The 18261-nt window shown below is 45.5% G+C and overlaps 1 protein-coding gene across 1 annotated transcript; it reads left to right on the forward strand.

The window, feature by feature from the left end:
• The first annotated feature begins 15283 nt into the window (after positions 1-15283).
• LOC127326589 (SNAP25 homologous protein SNAP32) lies at positions 15284-17950 on the forward strand. Its single transcript, XM_051353429.2, has 5 exons — positions 15284-16230; positions 16810-16903; positions 17032-17159; positions 17270-17367; positions 17662-17950. The coding sequence occupies exons 1-5, from the start codon at positions 15742-15744 to the stop codon at positions 17759-17761; spliced, it is 909 nt and encodes a 302-aa protein (XP_051209389.1). The 5' UTR covers positions 15284-15741; the 3' UTR covers positions 17762-17950.
• Positions 17951-18261: the final 311 nt, after the last annotated feature.

Raw genomic sequence — 18261 nt, forward strand, 5'->3', positions numbered from 1 at the left:
GGGGCACGACAAAAGGCCAACCTTTTGTCCCAGCCCGCTTACCACCCGCGACATAAGGTTCACCACGTGGCAACCGCGAGGCGCGCAGGGGACACCCCCTTTTGTCGTGGGTGGTAACACAGCCCGCGACAAAAGGCCCTCTACGTGGCGTGCGCAGGACGCTGCTCCTTTAGGGTTTAAGTGGTGCAGCACCCCCTGCCACCGCCCCCCTTTTATTTCATTTTTCATTTCAAAATAAAACTTTCATATATTTGTACGCTATTACAAGGAACACGTTCATTCATTATATATAGATCGAGCAAACAAATATTAGAAGTAAAAGTCTATTCGTAGGTTCTCCTTACATATACATGGAGCTCACGACTACCGGGATTATAGCCCGTCGTCTATTCAAATATTACACGGGGATCATGACCAGGTCCTACTTTGACTAAATAAGCCTTTATCGTCTATCATTTCTCTCACCAGAAGTCCCGCCACTTCCTCCGCAATTCCTAGTAGGTGTTCGCGTGGTTGGAGCTTCTCCCGCATGAACTCGACCTATATAGGAAAATGAGATGAATATGACTATATCAATCTTGATAACGAAATATTGACGATAATAAATTAAAGTTGTGAATGTTATTGCTTACGTTGAATCTGTTATCGTTCTTCTCAGTGGTCAACATGTGAATGTACTCGCAAACGTAGTACCCACATAGATTCATCCCCTGTGGCTGCTGGGCGCACGGTACATGAGTAAATGTTATCTTCTCTGCGAAGTCACCCGTATTATTTTTCTTGAAAGCTCTCCAAACCCTGCCAGGTAAAAGAATGATTAAATGAGTGTATAATTAATTGCTATCTCACGAAAGATATAGCGCGTCAATTAATGATTGAAATTACCTCTGGAGCAAGTGCTGCAAGTCGCGGTAATTTCAATCATTAATTGACGCGCTATATATATATACGTCATGAATTACACTTAACATCCAGTAAGAAAAATTGAATGTGTACAACAGATCAGTAAGACTCTCACATGTAGTTGTAAGGAAACAATATTGAATCACAGAAATGTTGCTCCGTTATAAACCTTAGTAGGATTCCCCCCTTTCTTGGGCTTTATCCCTTACCGTGTCATGATGTACTTTATCTGGGTCAACAAACCCAATATTGGTTATCTTCTTTCTTTTGCATTCATCGATCTTTAGTCTGCATAAGAGAGTACATAAGATATAATGAGTATATGCAATGAACAGAAACAACTGAATGAACATGAACTTATATGTAGTTAACAACTTACAAGCAATAGCAGCTCATGAGAGATTTGTCGAGGGAGTCTAAATTGAATAACTGCCAGAGTTCGGAAATCTCAATATGGAGATCTTCCCTTCGGAAGTAATATTCTTCTGGGATATTCGCCACGATGAATTTTGTGTTCTCCTTGCACACATCAAGGTACGACTGATGCAAATTCTGCATATGCGTTGGCAGTTGATGCAGCCGCTCTTTGCTGGGGAACTTCCTTTATTTTTATGCCCCGTGCCCTCCAGCTGGTTTCGGGGCGACGTTGCCAGGCCATTTGTCCTGACTCCAGACTGGTCCGGGACAAAAGGCCTGGACGAAAGCCCAGTTTCCTACTAGTGAGAGCAAATCTCGGGGATAAACCAAACATACAATGTATCGGTGATCTCGATAGTCCAAACTCCAACATTAATGAGTTTCTGTTATTAAAGAAGGGAATGCTATCATAATGGATTCAGTTGTATGTTTTTTATAATCCTTTTAACAATAAGTCAACTTCATTCATTTCTTTTCAAGCAAAAAAATGTCATTGTAGCTTTAGCTAATAATCATTTTTTATTGCTTGATTTGGCTCAAAATGAACTTCAATAGAAATAAATCTAAGCACCATAGCTGAACTCAAGTCAGTCATCGTAGCAATCACTTTTTATTACAATTACATCAAGACCTTACAAAATTACACATATAGGTTTCTTTTTTCCTATTAATCTGAATTATTCATCAATATCATGAAATAACATACTAAAAGATCGCTCACTTATCGCACAATTGAGGCTAATGTTGCATATAAGCAGAAAACAAATTGGGTTAATACAAGAGGAAGAGGATCTCCTCATGTTCTGAATCAACTATAAGACTAAGTATTGACTAAATTAAATAGCATTGCATCTCTTAAACAATACATATTATTTTATTTTCTGAAATTTGTTTCTAGTTACATGTTTATGTTTGGGACATTACTTATTTTTATTTTTAATTTCCTGCCCTTATATGATACATGGTTATGTAGATTATGGACTTTACTCGTGAGTTAATTAATGACCTACATGCGATCTTTTGCGCATACATATGTTGGTTTTCGAGAAAATAATGATGATGTTAATCAAGGATCTCCAAGAATATACCTACTATTTGGAGGTTTCTTTCTCTCTTTTTTCTCGAAAAGAGGAACGGAAGCTCCAGTCTCCGCATTGAGAGATGGACACAACTTTTTGTTATTCAGGTTTCTTCTCATTAGCAATACAAAATTTATAACTAAATGTTCTAGTAGGATGGTCCCATATTTAAATCATTCATAGGATATAAAACATATATGTAGGCATGTTTACACGATCCCAACATATAGCATATATATCATGTTAAAACTACGAAGGTGGAATACTCTAGATACAATAGCATTTCATTTTGGAAAATAAAAACATGCACGGTTATACGTAGTGGATGCTAGCTTTCCCAACTATTAGCCTTCTGATTAAGAGAAATATAAAACAAAAGGAAAACCGGATTGTGAAGTTTTACGGTTGATGGTCTTTCATGCTTCAGGTCGAGGTGTTACTAGTTGGAGACACTATATCTCGCCTATAGCGAGTCGGTGTACGACTCGCTCAAAGCAGTCGGTAGATGGGCCAGCCCATCTCTTCTAATCACTTTATTTTTTTCTTCTATTTTATTTTTCTGTATGACTTGGTCACAAAGACAAGCTATTCCACAAAATGTTTTGGGCTTGTGTTAAATCATATGAAAGGATTCAGTTCAACTACAATAGGGCCAAGCTAGCACAGAAGACACCACATGGTGCAAAGGATATGATAAAAACTGCTCATGAACATTGGTGTAGAGCATTTTTTAGGCTTGGTTCCTATTGTGATTATGTGGAAAATAATCTATGTGAGTTATTCAACAATGCAATCATGAGAGCGAGATTTTTTCCTATTATTTCTTCCATGGAAATCATCAGGAGAAAGGTGATGGCTAGAATAGCAGAGAATAAGGAAAATTCAAAAGGCTGGTGTGGTACAATATTCCCAAACATTTTCAAGAAACTAAAGCTGAATGTGAAAAGATCAAACATCTGCCAAGTTTTGTTCAACGACACTCAAGGATTTGAAGTAATGGAAGGGACTTGGAGAAGGTTCGTTGTTAACTTGGAAACACAAACATGCAGCTGTAGATATTGGGATCTATCTGTTTGCCATGTTGCCATGCTATATATGCTATCTACACTGCACACAAGGACTTGGAGGATTACATTGCTCCTTGTTACATGATAGATGTGTATGACCAGGTATACAGCCATGTATTGCAACCAGTAGAGGGGAAGGAGAATTGGCCAGTAGCTACAAATCCTAGGCCTTTTCCACCAGTTAAAATGAAAATGCCAGGAAGGCCTAAGACCGAGAGAAGAAGGGAAGAGCAGGAGAAGCCTAGAGGAAATAAATTGTCAAGAAAAAGTTGCATTCAGAGATGCTCGATGTGTGGCTCTGAAAACCATAACAAAAGAAAGTGCATTGGCAATCCAGATGTCTGTGACTAAACAGGCCCAAAAGAAGAAAGCAGCCAAGAGAAGTAGGAAAAAAAGAGATGAAGAAGCAGCCCATATTAGAAATATCTCTATTTTAACTTCTTACAATGCAACAATATCTTTGTAATATTTATTTGACTCATGCAATGTTTGTTTACAGCATGCTAGCTCTTCTACCCAGCAACAACATGCCCAGCTGCAAGAGAAGCATGTACTCTATGTTGATAAGAGAAGTACCATGAAGAAGCAAGCTCCATGACATGCCAAGAAACAAGCTCCAGGACGACCAACAACAAGCTCCAGGGCATGTCCAGCCAAGGCAAGAGCCTAGACTTTTTGTTCCGCCAAAGAAGAAGCAGACGAACTCATATGATGGAGCTAGCCAATCTTCAAAAAAATCCAAGAAGTTAAACAATTCCGATGTGTGAGGTGGTGACAGAATCTGTAGCAAAGCATGGGAGGTTGAAATGGTACTTATACGGAAATGAAGAAGGTGGAGATGGACAAGAGTAGTCAAGTTCCAGTTTTGTCACTTTTTTGGTCTGCATTTTGTCACTTTTGTCAAACTGAAGTTCCATTTTTTTATCACTTTGTGATTCTGTTATATGACGGTAAACCTTTCTTGTACTGTATATATGATCTCATATTTACTGTATAAATGCATGCAAGTTGTTGTCACAAATCAGTGTATATATGGTCTCACATTCCAGCCATAAAAGCACCCGTATGCAGCCAATATGCTGTCAAAATTTAAACTTTCTTATGCTTCAACACGGAGAAAACTCTCACTGTCATATGTTGTAAAGAACAATCTGTGTTGTATCTGTTGTAAATAAATATTCAAGCAATGCACAATTTACAGTAGCACTCAACCTGGAGATTAGATTACACAGGAACCAACTTGACAGTAGCACTATTTTTCTAGAGCTAAGGCACAACCGACAGTAGCACTTCTTTTATTTCGATAAAGGGCGATTTTATTACTCAAGTTCAAGCAATACACCCAGCCTCTGCATAACTAAGATGCACACAGCCGTTTATAGGTTCACAAAAGTACAACCAGGTACACATGAAAACACATGAGAACTTTGTCTGATAAAAGCAAAACGCTAGACTGTAGGAGGCAAAATCCTTCGACTATGCAGCCACCCATGTTGGGTAATAAAATCCTTCGCCGTTTCCTCCAATCGTGTAGACACCTCCGTAAATAGGTCGCGGTCCTCCAAACGCTGGAGCGACGACCATGAACGGAGCAACGCCGTACATCTGTAAATGACCTGCATAAGAGAAGAGTTTTTATTATCAAAAACCTTGCCATTTCTACATAGCCACAGCGACCATATAACTGCTATCGCTCCCACTCTGATAAGAACTTTAAACCTAGCATTCACTCCATTTAGCCAATTGCCAAAAATATTTGCCACGCTTTTTGGAGGATATAAGGTAGAACCTATCTGAATGATTGACCATATAGATCTAGCGAACTGGCATTGAAAGAACAAGTGTTTTATTGTCTCCTCTTCGTGACAGAAAACACACTTCGTACATCCATGCCAATTCCGCTTTGCAAGATTATCTTTAGTAAGAATAACCCCCCAACGAAGGTACCAGGCGAAAACTTTAGTTTTTAGTGGTATCTTCATCTTCCAAATAGATTTATAATTAGGTACCGGTTGAATAGGTTCAATTAAGGCAGAGTACATGGAACCAACAGAAAAAACTCTGTTTTTTGTAAGATTCCAACGAAACTCATCTGTTCCTTGTCGCAGTTGGACAGAAGCTAATCTTTGCATTAGCTCATTCCAAGAGTTCAAACGAGGACCATTGAGATCACGCCTGAATGTCACAGACGGAGGTGATGTTTCCATCACCTTCTGTATAGTATCATGCTTATGTCTCACAATATTGAATAGGGCTGGATATTGTTCACGGAGAGTGGTTGTTCCCAACCATATATCCTCCCAGAACCTTATCTCAGACCCATCCCTAATGGAGAAAGAACCATGTGGAAAGAAGTATTTATTAGTTGCCATAAGACCTGCCCAAAAATGCGAATCTCCTGGCTTCCAAATAACCTGAGATATTGCCTTTGAGCCAACATACTTTCTCCGCAGCAAATTTTGCCATACACCATCCTCAGTTAATAACCGAGCTAGCCATTTCCCTAGCAAAGCTCTGTTCTTAACCTCCAGATCATGGACCCCAAGTCCACCTTGATCTTTGGGACGGCAAACGACACTCCATTTTGTCAACCGGTATTTTTTCTTCTCACTATCCCCTTGCCAAAAGAACCTAGATCGGAAGAAGTCCAATCTATGTAGGACTCCCTTAGGCAACTGGAAAAAGGAAATCATATACAGTACCAAGTTTGTGAGTACTGAATTGATGAGAACCAATCTTCCACCAAGAGATAGTAACTTTCATTTCCAACTACTAAGTCGTTTCTGAAGTCTTTCCTCAACGAGCTTCCATTCAGCTATAGTGAGCCTCCGGTGGTGAACCGGAATGCCTAAATAGCTAAGCGGAAAACTGCCCAACCCACAACCGAAAAGTTCGGCGTATAGGTTTGCCTCGTCTTGGGCTTCGCCAAAGCAAAACAATTCGCTCTTATGGAAATTTATTTTGAGACCCGACAGTTGCTCAAACACTGACAAAATTAATTTCAGGTTTGTAGCTTTCTGTAGGTCATGATCCATGAACAGAATTGTGTCATCGGCGTACTGAAGAATTGATAAACCTCCGTCAACTAAGTGAGGTACCACTCCTTCAATTTGACCATCAACTTTAGCACGCTCAATTAAAATTGCCAACATGTCCGCAACAATGTTAAATAACATTGGAGATAGTGGATCACCTTGTCGTAAACCTTTTTTTGTTTGAAAGTATCGTCCAGTAACATCGTTTACTTTGATGGCGACACTTCCTCCAAAAACAAAGTTATTAATTAAAGCGCGCCACTCTTCCGAAAAACCTTTCATACGGAGTGTTTGTTGAAGAAACGACCATTTGACTTTATCATAGGCTTTTTCAAAGTCGATTTTAAGGATAACTCCATTCAACTTTTTGCGGTGCAACTCATGGATTGTTTCATGCAATGTAACGACTCCATCTAGGATATATCGTCCTTGCATGAAAGCAGTTTGAGTAGGTCGCACAACATGATCTGCCACCGAGTTTAGCCTAATAGTAGCGACTTTGGTGAAAATTTTAAAGCATACATTTAGAAGGAAAATTGGTCTAAATTGTTGGATCCTTTCCGCATCATTAACTTTAGGGAGCAGAATTATTTCCCCAAAGTTGATTCGGAAAAGGTCCAACTGTCCAGCATGGAGCTCAACGAAGAGAGCCATCAAGTCGTTCTTAATGAATTCCCAGAAGTTCTGGTAGAACTCTGCTGGAAATCCATCGGGACCCGGTGCCTTATTGAGTTCCATTTGGAAGACCGCTTTTCTCACCTCCTCTTCTGTGTAATGATTCGTAAGAAAAGCATTTTCTTGAGGCGACACCTGAGGGATATCATTTATCCTAGATTCATCTAAAGATATATCTGATTCCTCCGGTGCACCGAAAAGACCTTTATAATATGATGTAATATAAGACTTGAGCTGCTCATGGCCCTCAATCAGACCCTCATCTTGTGATAGAGAATGAATACGTTTCTTCCTGTGTCGACCATTGGCGACACTATGGAAGTATCTCGTATTTGAATCTCCTTCAAGAATGAATTGGGCCTTAGCTCTTTGGTACCATTTGAGTTCCTCTTCTCTCAGTAGTCCAGCTAACTTTGCATTGTATTGACTCTTAAGTTCAATTTCTTGCGTAGTTAATGGGCGTACTTCGGCGCTTGCCTCTAAATCATCAATTGATGAAGAGAGAGAGAGTTTCTCCTGCTTAAACTGCCCAGCTAAGTGTCTTGCCCATCCACCAAGGTATCTCCGAACCGATCGAAGTTTGTTATTCCACCTTTGAATGGGGGTAGACCCAGCGACCGGCTGTTCCCATACCTTCTTAACCATATCTGAGAATCCATCCCTATGCAGCCATCCAAGTTCAAATTTGAACGGACGACGGCGCTGAGGTGTTGGAATTCCAGTGGAAAGTAAGATAGGAGCATGATCCGACAAAGATACAATCCGAGGTAAAACTCGTAGCGACACGAGAGGGAATTTCTGTTCCCAGTCCGAATCCATGAGTACTCGGTCTAATTTTTCATATGTAGGTTCAGGAAGACTGTTAGCCCAAGTAAAGTATCTTCCAACCGTTGTCACTTCTCTTAAGTCCAAACTGTCAATGACAGCGTTGAACAGAAAAGGCCAATGGTTGTCAAACCTTCCTTTGCTCTTTTCATGAGGGTATCGCAGCAAATTAAAATCACCACCTATAACAATAGGATATGGATTATCTTTTGCTAGATTAACCAACTCCCGAAGAAAAGCAGGCTTAAAGTTATCCTGTGCGGCCCCATAAACAGAGACCAAACTCCAAATGAAATTATCTGACTTATTCCGAATGTGAAGTTTTATGTGAAAATCTCCACCCGAATTATCCAGAATTTCCATGGTTGAAGATCGGACTCCTATCAATAGACCGCCGGAACGTCCCCTAGGTGGACGGGATACCCAATCGAAATCTTCCCCGCCTGATAGGCGATTTAGAAAATTCGTTGAGTAATTCCGTTTACCTGTCTCGGAGATGGCAACAAAATCTAAAGCATAGTCTCTGATGGATTCAGCGATGTGTAAGTGTTTAGCCAAGTCTTGGAGACCTCTGCTATTCTTAAACATGCCATTCATTTAGAAACTGTTGCAGATTTTGTCACTCTAGCCTTTTTATTAGGCCATGCGTTCCTTTTAATATTGGAGGCTCTGGATTTGCGATTTGTTGCTTGTAGTTCGAAGCACGAACCAAGCATCGCGTCATCCGTTCCTACCTCCAGAACCTCTCCAACAATCTGTGTGAGAAGCTGGCCATCCGTAATGGCGTACGCTTCGTCATCATCAACATTAGTCGGAGAGGAAGTAGACTTAGTTCCAAACATAGGAGTGAATTTTAATCTATCAAACTCCAAATGTTTTAGAGCTTTAGTCGAAACAGAAATAGTATCTAAAGACGAACCCAAGGAGACTCCAACACTATTCAGTTTGGCGGAAACCTGAGGTGTAGAGAAAGATAAAAATGATTTAGTGCATTTATCCATACCCTTAGTGTCGAGGTTAGTCGCCGCTTTACGGCGCATTGCCTTGGCCATGGAGTCCTCATCCGTGTGCGAAGCACCATCAGGAGCGACTCCGTGGCGCGTACTCCGACGTGTTGGAGTGTGCACACCGGCGCTCGAAGTATGGGCACCCTTAGAGGAGGGTAACGGCGTAGCAGGCCCCTCCTCTAAAAGAGCTCCCGCACCCACACTCGAGTCCGGGGGACCGTTTGTCGAAGTAGTACGTCCCCCAAGACCATCCGAAGGAGCAGGACCTCCGCGTGTCGCCGACGAGGAGCCATGCGCGGCCACAGCAGCAGCGCCTGACTGCATCCCGTCCGGCTGCACGGTGGCCTGCACCCGGGCTGCAGCGGCCAAGGTCGGCTGCACGGCGACCTGCACCTGGGCTGCAGCGTCCAAGGCAGAGGTGGCAACGCCTTGGACCAGCTGCCCAGCGCAAGGCCTGGTGGTGGCCAGCCCTGCCACGATGCCGCGCTGGGGCGCGCCTCCGCCTACAGCCACGGACTGAGGCCGGGTCGACCCAGGTGGCGACCGAGCCAGCGCAAGCTCCGGCTGTGCCGCCGGTTGCTGTCCCACCGAGCCGCCTAGCGATGTGGCGGAGTCGGACGTGGAGACGATCGGTGGGTGTAGGGGAGCACGGGCGTCCAACCCAGCACCACCTAAAGACTCCGCCGAAGACGTACTCGAAGCCGCCCTCCTAGCAGCCGCTGGCGTCGTGCGTCCGAGAGTACACACACGTCCGCGCGCTGGTCTGTCGGACCTCGGGGACTCCGAAGCACCCCACACCTGATCGGTCGCAGCGCCAGGAGATAACTGCGAGCCCCGAGCCTCAAGGGTAGGACTAGTCCGCCGCAATCTTTCCACAATCTCCTTAGCCTTGGGAGTCTGTGGGTTTGGGTTGAACGGAGTGAGAGCCATGATCGCCGCGGCAGTCCGCGTGCCACCGGATGTAGAATTCCCACCTCCGCCCCCCACCCCTTTGGGCGCCACCGAAGCTGATGGTTCAGGTCGAACCTCTGAAGTGTCCATAGCATCCTCGTCTCCAGCATCGTTCCCATCACCTTCATCATCGGCATCATCCTTCTTAACCCAAATCAAGGGAACAAAATCGGCCTCAGGTACATAGTCCTCGGGTTCTCGGCGAAAACGAAACTCGAAGGCCTTAAGCTTAACCACTACATCAGACTTGATTATTTTTCCGGAATCTGAGATTTTCTCCAACACTTTAGCATCTATCATAGCAACCTGAATGCGGACCACTGCTCTGCGTCTGAGGCTTAGAAGATCAACATCAACTGTCTTTCCCAGTAGCGAACCCACTTCCCATAGCCCTAAGAAATGCCTAAGTGTATGAGGAACCCCATCAACATGTAATCACACCTTATGTAGCTCGAACTTGTGCGGTACTTCCGATGACTGCCAAGCGGAAATAGACATGGTGGAATTGAAACCCGGGACGGTCACCTGGATGCCATCAACCCTGTCAAGGTCCTCAAAGGAAGGGACGCTGATAAGGAACCTGAACTCGTCAGTGGGTACAGCCTCCCACCTCCATCCTGGCCTGTCCGAACACCGTCTCGCCACCTGCTTGGCGATCACATCCGCAGGCACCACCTCTCCAACCACAACAACAAGAGCTACAGGAGACTGAGTAGGCGCAAGCGCATCATTAACCACAGAGTCTGGCATCGCCGTAAAGTAAGTCTCCAGCAGGCCAGCCCCAGTAACATAAGCTGAAGGGCGGGGCGCTCTAAGCACAGGACAACGCAAAGTCGGGTGAGCAATTTTATCACAAAAGTAACAGTAGTGCTTGACCCTGCAATCCTTGGTCGTGTGAGAATTATCAGAACACTTCGAACACCACACAGCCTTCTTGACCTTAGTCATCACCTTAGAACCATCGTCAACCTCAGCAACCGCGGCGGGCTGGGGCACGGTCTGGACGACACCCTGCGTCTGCCCTTGCACCGCCACCATCGGTTGATGTGCCATGACCTGCTGCTGAGGGACTGCGGGCTGTTGCGGATAACCTTGCGGGATAAAAGGATATTGATACATATTGGGATTCCCCATCCCTTGGTGCACCTGTCCCTGCATCTGTACCGCTTGAGTATGACCGTGCTGAGGAGGAGCTTGAGGTGCCGCACCACCGGGTGCAAGGCCAGAAGGAGTCCCTGCCTTTTTCTTCTTGCTTTTACGCTTCGGCGCCACACCCGGCGCAAAAGGCTGCTGTAAAGGGAAGCTTGGGGCCGGCTGCTGCTGAAACCCCTGCGCTGGCTGCTGCATGTACATAGGAGCTGGCTGCTGCTGCCCTGCCAAACCGAACTGAGGACGAGTCGGAGCCGCGAACGCCGGTTGCCCTGCAGCGAAACCGAAACCATAGTTCGGCGCCAGCGGGCGAGGAGGTCCCTGCGTCCCTGGAGCCAGGGGTACAGGGGGAGGTCGAACTTGCGCTGCGAAGCCGGGACCAGCCGGACGACCACTCCCCTGCGAGACCACTGCGGGTGCAGGAGCGGGTCCCCGATGCGGTGGCTGGGCCGCCATAGTCGCGGGAGGGCGAGCAGCGACCTCCGCGAACGAAGGGAGCCGCAGGGGCCTCCAACCTCGACGGAGAGGAGTTGACGACGAAGCCGACGAGAAGGCCTTCGATGCCAAAGCAGAACCGCCGACAGCCCCCGGCGTTGTCAACGGAGACGACGATGATCTTGGATCCGGCGCCGCCCTTGAAAACTTGGAGGAAGACGACGGGGAGGGAAGGACGTTTGGCGAAGAAGACCTTGTGGCGCAGACCTCAGATGACTTCCCAGGAGAGGGCGAGAGCGATGGCGTCGAAGGAGGGCTTGGTGCGTCGATGGCGGCTGCTCGGTCGTGTGAGGAGGAATCCGAAATCGAGGAAGAACGATCCGAACGATCCCTCCACAGGAACCTGAGCGCATGGCCCAACCCGGCCCACGTACACCCTGCATGCGTCACTGGTCCACCGTTCTGCACCAGATTTGAAAACTCCGTAGATGCCGCCTCTTTCGTAGTAACCGTCGACGACGGCGTCCGGCAGGGGATGAAGTCGGCGATGACCGGTGGCGGGACACGGCGGCGTGGAATAGGATCCCGCCACACCCCAGCCCGAAGCTTCCTCTGCATGGCGAAGCCGTAGGGCGAAGGAGATCCGGTGCCCGTCTCCGTCCCAGCGGTCGAAGCGGAAGGATTGTCACCTGCTGACGCCGGCGAGACCTCCGCTTCTTCAGACCTGCAGACAGATGAACACCCATAAACCATACCTGCGGGGGCCGGCGAGTGTTTTTCCCAGAACCTTGACGCAGGGGTCGGATACCCGATATCCATCCAGAAATCTTGAGCTAATTCCTCGTCGGACCTCCTGCCCCGGCGCACGACGGTTGACCATTCCGGCGCCTTCGGCGATCCGATGACCGCCATAGCAGCCTCAAACGGCACATCAGATGCATCGCCGTCGGAGGAGTCCTCTCCCTCTTCGACCAAAACGTTGAACTGGGAACCCCCGCTCAAGGCAGACGCCGGAGAGGACGATCCGATCCTGCCGCGGAGACCTCCCGGAGCCAACGTGAGCCGACGCCGTCGTCTCATCTCCGCTCCTCAGTTCAACCTATGGCTTCTAGTGGATGACTTCAACATTGCCCGTTATGCCGATGACATGAACAATGATAACTTTGATGTGCGCGCCGCAGACGGTCTGAATGAGCTTATTGACGAGCTTGCTCTACAGGAACATCCACTTCTGGACCGCAGATATACCTGGAAAAACTCTAGAGATGAACCCACCCTCGTGAGGTTAGATCGTGCTTTCATTAACCTTGGCTGGGGTGTCCGCCTCTTCAGCTCAACACTACACTCATTGATTCCGACAGTAGCACTTCTATCTACTCGCAATGGTGAAATAACTGACAATATCACAACTGACAGTAGCACTTCACGAAAATCTGAAATCAGTTATTCCAAATCTTGAAGCAACAGATTACGCAGGGACAGAAAATAACCTCTATTCATGAATCAGTGTACAAGGTACATTACATTGAGTCTTACACATGGACAGAAAAATGATCTCTATTCATGAGTACATTACGGACAAACATTAGACATCCATACAATACAACTTTGATTCACTATATTATAGACAATACAACTTTGAATCTACTCTTCAACCTTTGATTCTTCTATTCTCCATACCCTACACGGCATCCTCCAATTCTCAAAAAAATATGTTCTTCTTCAGCCCAAATCATCTAAAATCAGGAAGTGGCAGGGGGCGCTGCTCCCAAATCAAAGACCTTCGGCGACCGCCTCCATCGCATATGCCTCCGCGGCCGCTGCCCTCTCGCCACCGAGACGCTGGTACACCTTCATCTCCATCGCATGCGCCTCCGTGGCCGCCGCCCTCACCGCCACCGAGACACGCCAAAATGGCCGGTGTATGCAAGGGCGGCGGCAGCAGCTCCTCTCGCGGGCGGCCGAGGCTTGTAGCAGGCGGTGAAGGAACATAAGAGAAAGGTCGCGACTCAACCAGTTGCTCGGGTGCGACCAATGCCGCTTCCATTATTTTTTCAAACATACCAATACCGCTTCTAGATCAGCCAAAACAACCATCAAAGGGATGAGGAGGTAAATTAACTGGTAATGGAAACCTGGGGGGTTAAGTGGTCCAGTTGAAACCTGAGGGGTTCTCCGTCTAGAAACTGAAACCTGAGGGGGGTTTGTGGACTTCTTTCGTCTTGGTAGCTATCACTTTTTATTACAATTCTAACAAGACCTTACAAAACACACGTAAGTTTCCTTTTTCTATATTTATAAATTGAATTATGCAGTAAGACTAAGTATTGGCTAAATTAAATAGCATTGCATGTCTTAAGCAATACATATTATTTTACTTTCTGAAATTTGTTTCTACTTACATGTTAATGTTTGGATCATTATTTGTTTTTTTTTCTTTTTGCCGTCCTTATATGATACATGTAATGTAGATTATGAACTTTACTGTGAGTTCATTAATGACCTACATGCAATCTTTTGCGCATACATATGTTGGTTTTAGAGAAAAATAATAATGATGCTAATCAAGGATCTCCAAGAATATACCAACTATTTGGAGGTTTCTTTCTATTTTTTCGAAAAGAGGAACTCTGGTCTGTGCATCGAGAGATGGACACAACTTTTTTTTATTCAGGTTTCTTCTCATTAACAAAAAAAATTATAATTAAATGTTCTATTAGGATGGTCCCATATTTAAATCATTCATAGGATATAAAACATATATGTAGTCATGTTTACACGATCCCAACATATAGCATATATCATGTTAAAACTACGAAGGTGGAATACTCTAGATAAAGTAGCATTTCATTTTGGAAAATAAAACCCGCACGGTTATACGTAATGGCTGCTAGCTTTCCCAACTATTAGCCTTCTGATTAAGAGAAATATAAAACAAAAGGAAAATCGGATTGTGAAGTTTTACGGTTGATGGCCTTTCATTCTTCAGGTCGAGGTGCTACTAGTCACGGACACTATATCTCGCCTATAGCAAGTCGGTGTACGAATCGCTCAAATCAATCGGTAGATGGGCCAGCCCATCTCTTCTAATCACTTTTTTTTCTTCTATTTTATTTTTCTGTATGACTTGGTCATAGATATCTATCAGTAGCGGTCCTATAGTACCTTCTTCCTCCTTCTTTTTTGTTAATTTGTTTAAAAATCATGAAATTTTCAAACACTGCCTTGTATTATCTTTTTAATGGATGCTTAGGACATTTTTCTCACCGAGCTCATGGACGTTTTCGCATGTTGTGTGGCGAAATTTGGGCTAAGAGGCATTTGTGATGATCATGGACGTGTTAGCATAACTACTGAGCCTCCTATATATAGCTTGGTGAGCAAACGATCGATATGTACATTGTTGTCATGTTTACCTGTTCAACATGTTTTCTGAGTACATGTATCGTTCATCATGTTGTTGAATGCATGTATTATGTTCAAGTTGCATGTGGTAATTGTTGTTGTTTATGCCGTAATTTTCGGTACGAGTTTAGGGGTATGTTCCGTCAGAGCTCGCACGGCACAAAATGAAGTGATTTCGAGGGTATCTATCCGTGTGATCAAAATTTGGAGAGGGTGAACCGATTGCCACGGTTTGAACTTTGAAGCGTCAAGCGTATGGGCATCGCCAAGACGCCAACTTGGCAGGCGATTCTAGAAAGCCATGACCGCCGGCCGCGCGAACCACACCCTCTCTTCTTCGCGTCAACGCGCACGGCCGGAGCTTCGCGTCTGCTTCCTGCGACATGCGCATCGTGATCCGGCAACCAATTCCACACGGCTAAACAATTAACCACCACGCCATCACCCGTCACGTAATCAGTTTTCGGCTTTAATTTCCATCCCCTTCTTCTCCCCGGCAGACAGGAAGCGCGTGCGCCAGGCGAAGAAGTCCTGGTACTCGTTCTTCACAGACGGAAGAGGAGAAGGAGAAGGTGGTGGTGGCAATTGAAGCGACCGGGTCCTCATTTTTTACCTCTTCTTCCTTCCTTCCAGGTCTACTGCTTACTGTTATATAGCCGCTGTCAAGTTATCCTCCTCCCCCTCGTTCTTGCCCAATCTCCAGGCCCTGCCATCCCAGCTCTACGGCGCCCCAATCCTCCGCAGGTCCCAAGAATCGATCTTGCTTCGGCACTTCGGCCCCAAGAATTTCGCCATGAGCGGCGCCAGGTCCTACTTCACATCCAAGAAGAAGGCCGCCGCCACCAGCAACGGCGCCTCCTCCCGGAACCCCTTCGACTCGGACTCGGACGACGGCGGGGCGACGCAGCAGAGGCCGCCGGCGCGGGCCTCCTCCGCGCCCATCCCGGCCGCCGACCAGCGGGGCGCCCTCTTCGCCGGCGGCGCCGAGGAGAGGACCGGGCCCTCCTCGGGGTTCGCCTCCTCCTCCTCGGCGGCCGCCAGGAGCCGCTACAGGAACGACTTCCGCGACTCCGGCGGCGTGGACGGCCAGTCCGTGCAGGAGCTCGAGGGCTACGCGGCCTACAAGGCCGAGGAGACCACGCAGCGGGTCGACGGCTGCCTCAGGATCGCCGAGGAGATGCGGGAGACCGCGTCCAAGACCCTCTTCACCGTCCACCAGCAGGGCCAGCAGATCAGGCGCACCCACGCCATGGCCCAAGACATCGACCAGGATCTATCCAGGGTACGTACAGGATCTTGCTTTCTTCCTCTCTAGACGTCTCAAATTATACATCGTTACTGATTAGCCCAATTTTGTTAACGACTTCTTCTGAAGTCTCAACTAAGATAAGATCGCTGTTGGAAGCTTGGAATTAGACTTACCCCCCCAAAAATCACATTACCAAACTATTAGAAACTAGCAGTACTATTAGCTATGGAAATTTCTGAAGCTTGAACTAGTTGCTTAGGATAATTCAAATTCAGACATGAAGTCGTAAGTTTATGCTTATAAATTTCTCATTGCTTAGATGAACAAGACCGCAAAAGTTATATATTGCTACTGATTAGCCCAATTTTGTTGGCAACTTCTCCTTTTGAACCAAGATCACTGTTGGAAGCGTGGAACTACGCGTACTCAAAAGATTACATTACCAAACTCACAGAAACTAGTATTTGCTTTTAATTTTTTTGAAGTTGGAACTAGCTGCTTAGGATAATTTAAATTGAGACATGAAGTCGCGAGTTTATGCCGATGAATTGATCCTTGCTTAGATGAACAAGTTTGTGACGGTGCATTTCGTCCTACCAAACTTACTTTCAGGGGGAAAAGCTGCTAGGGGATCTTGGAGGTTTGTTTTCCAAGACTTGGAAGCCCAAGAAGAATGGCGCAATCAAGGGTCCTATGCTAACCAGAGGTAAACTCTTTCCAGTGAAATCTTAAACCAGACTGCAAGAACGATTATTGCTGGCATGAGCAAATTGTGCTCTGCTGTCACCGTTCCATGCTACTTGTAACTGAACGGATGGAATGGCATGGACGCAGACGATTCCTTCATACGCAAGGGCAACCATTTGGAGCAAAGGCAAAATTTGGGGCTGACAGGTCGTCCACGTCGGTCCAAATCACGAGAAGCCCTTTCTGAACCTACCACAGGGCTCCAGAAAGTTGAGGTACATAGAATTACTATGAATACCTCAAATTTTCTGTTCTGGATTTCGTGTCTGGCAGTGATACTATGTGGACGTTATGTATTTTCTGATGATCTGGTTCATCTCGTCAGGTGGAGAAGGCAAAGCAGGACGATGCCCTATCTGATCTCAGCGACATACTGACGGAGCTGAAAGGCATGGCCGTTGACATGGGATCTGAGATTGGCAGGTAAATGCCTCACGCTTCACTATTCTTACTTGCAGATCACAACCTAATATGCATTTTTCCTAGCTTGTTTATGTTGCACAAAATATATTTTATTCTTTTATCCATAGCACTTTATTCTCCAAATATCAGAGTTACCATTCAGCAGTGTCGATATCTAGTGGAACATTTCTGTAGTTATATTTTAGCATTGTTTTTTTTAGAGATATATTTTAGCATTGTTGCTTCATGCTTCAGGGTGTAAGATTTGCACAGGCTAAGTGGTGACATGCTCTTTTGTACATTGGTTGGTTTCAGGCAAACAAGCGACTTGGGTCATGCAGAGAAGGACTTCGACGAACTTAACTATAGGGTCAAGGGGGCAAACACTCGAACCCGCCGTCTGCTTGGGAGATAAATGAAAATTGTGTTTTTACTGGAGGATTCCTATGACACTTTCTTTATCATCCGTAGTTCGTTTTGTGGGTCGTTATTTCAGGCCATTTTGTGCATACTCTGATCAATATGGTTTTGGTTGGGAAAGATGACCAAGGAATTATTGAGTTTATTCTGGAATGACAATATACCGTAACTGTTATTGTGTGTATATATATGCTATAGACAGTAGAACATTCTCTATGTTGCAGTTAGTACATTTGCTGGGCGACATGCAAAACTGTTCTAAAATTCAAAAAGGCATTACTTCCAATCTGAGATTCCAGATCAAGATTCCTTTTTAACTAACTAACGATAATATTTTTGGATCTCAAGAAAAAAACGATAATATTTTTAAATCGTGCACGCGCATATTCTGACTAATAATTTTAAAAGCAACTTTGAGTCTAACTTGCTCCTCAATTCACCAACCATATCTCCACAACCAGCATTGAGCAGGTCAGGTGCCATGCGCAACTCGGA

The sequence above is a fragment of the Lolium perenne genome, chromosome 1, assembly GCF_019359855.2.
Source record: "Lolium perenne isolate Kyuss_39 chromosome 1, Kyuss_2.0, whole genome shotgun sequence".
Lineage (NCBI taxonomy): Eukaryota > Viridiplantae > Streptophyta > Magnoliopsida > Poales > Poaceae > Lolium > Lolium perenne.

Bases quoted from the DNA above. Each gene is read 5' to 3' on its own strand.
- LOC127326589 (XM_051353429.2), top strand. From the start codon at position 15,742: ATGAGCGGCGCCAGGTCCTACTTCACATCCAAGAAGAAGGCCGCCGCC. The intron at 16,904-17,031 runs GTAAACTCTTTC...GCATGGACGCAG, and splicing joins GGGTCCTATGCTAACCAGAG to ACGATTCCTTCATACGCAAG. The intron at 17,160-17,269 runs GTACATAGAATT...TCATCTCGTCAG, and splicing joins CAGGGCTCCAGAAAGTTGAG to GTGGAGAAGGCAAAGCAGGA.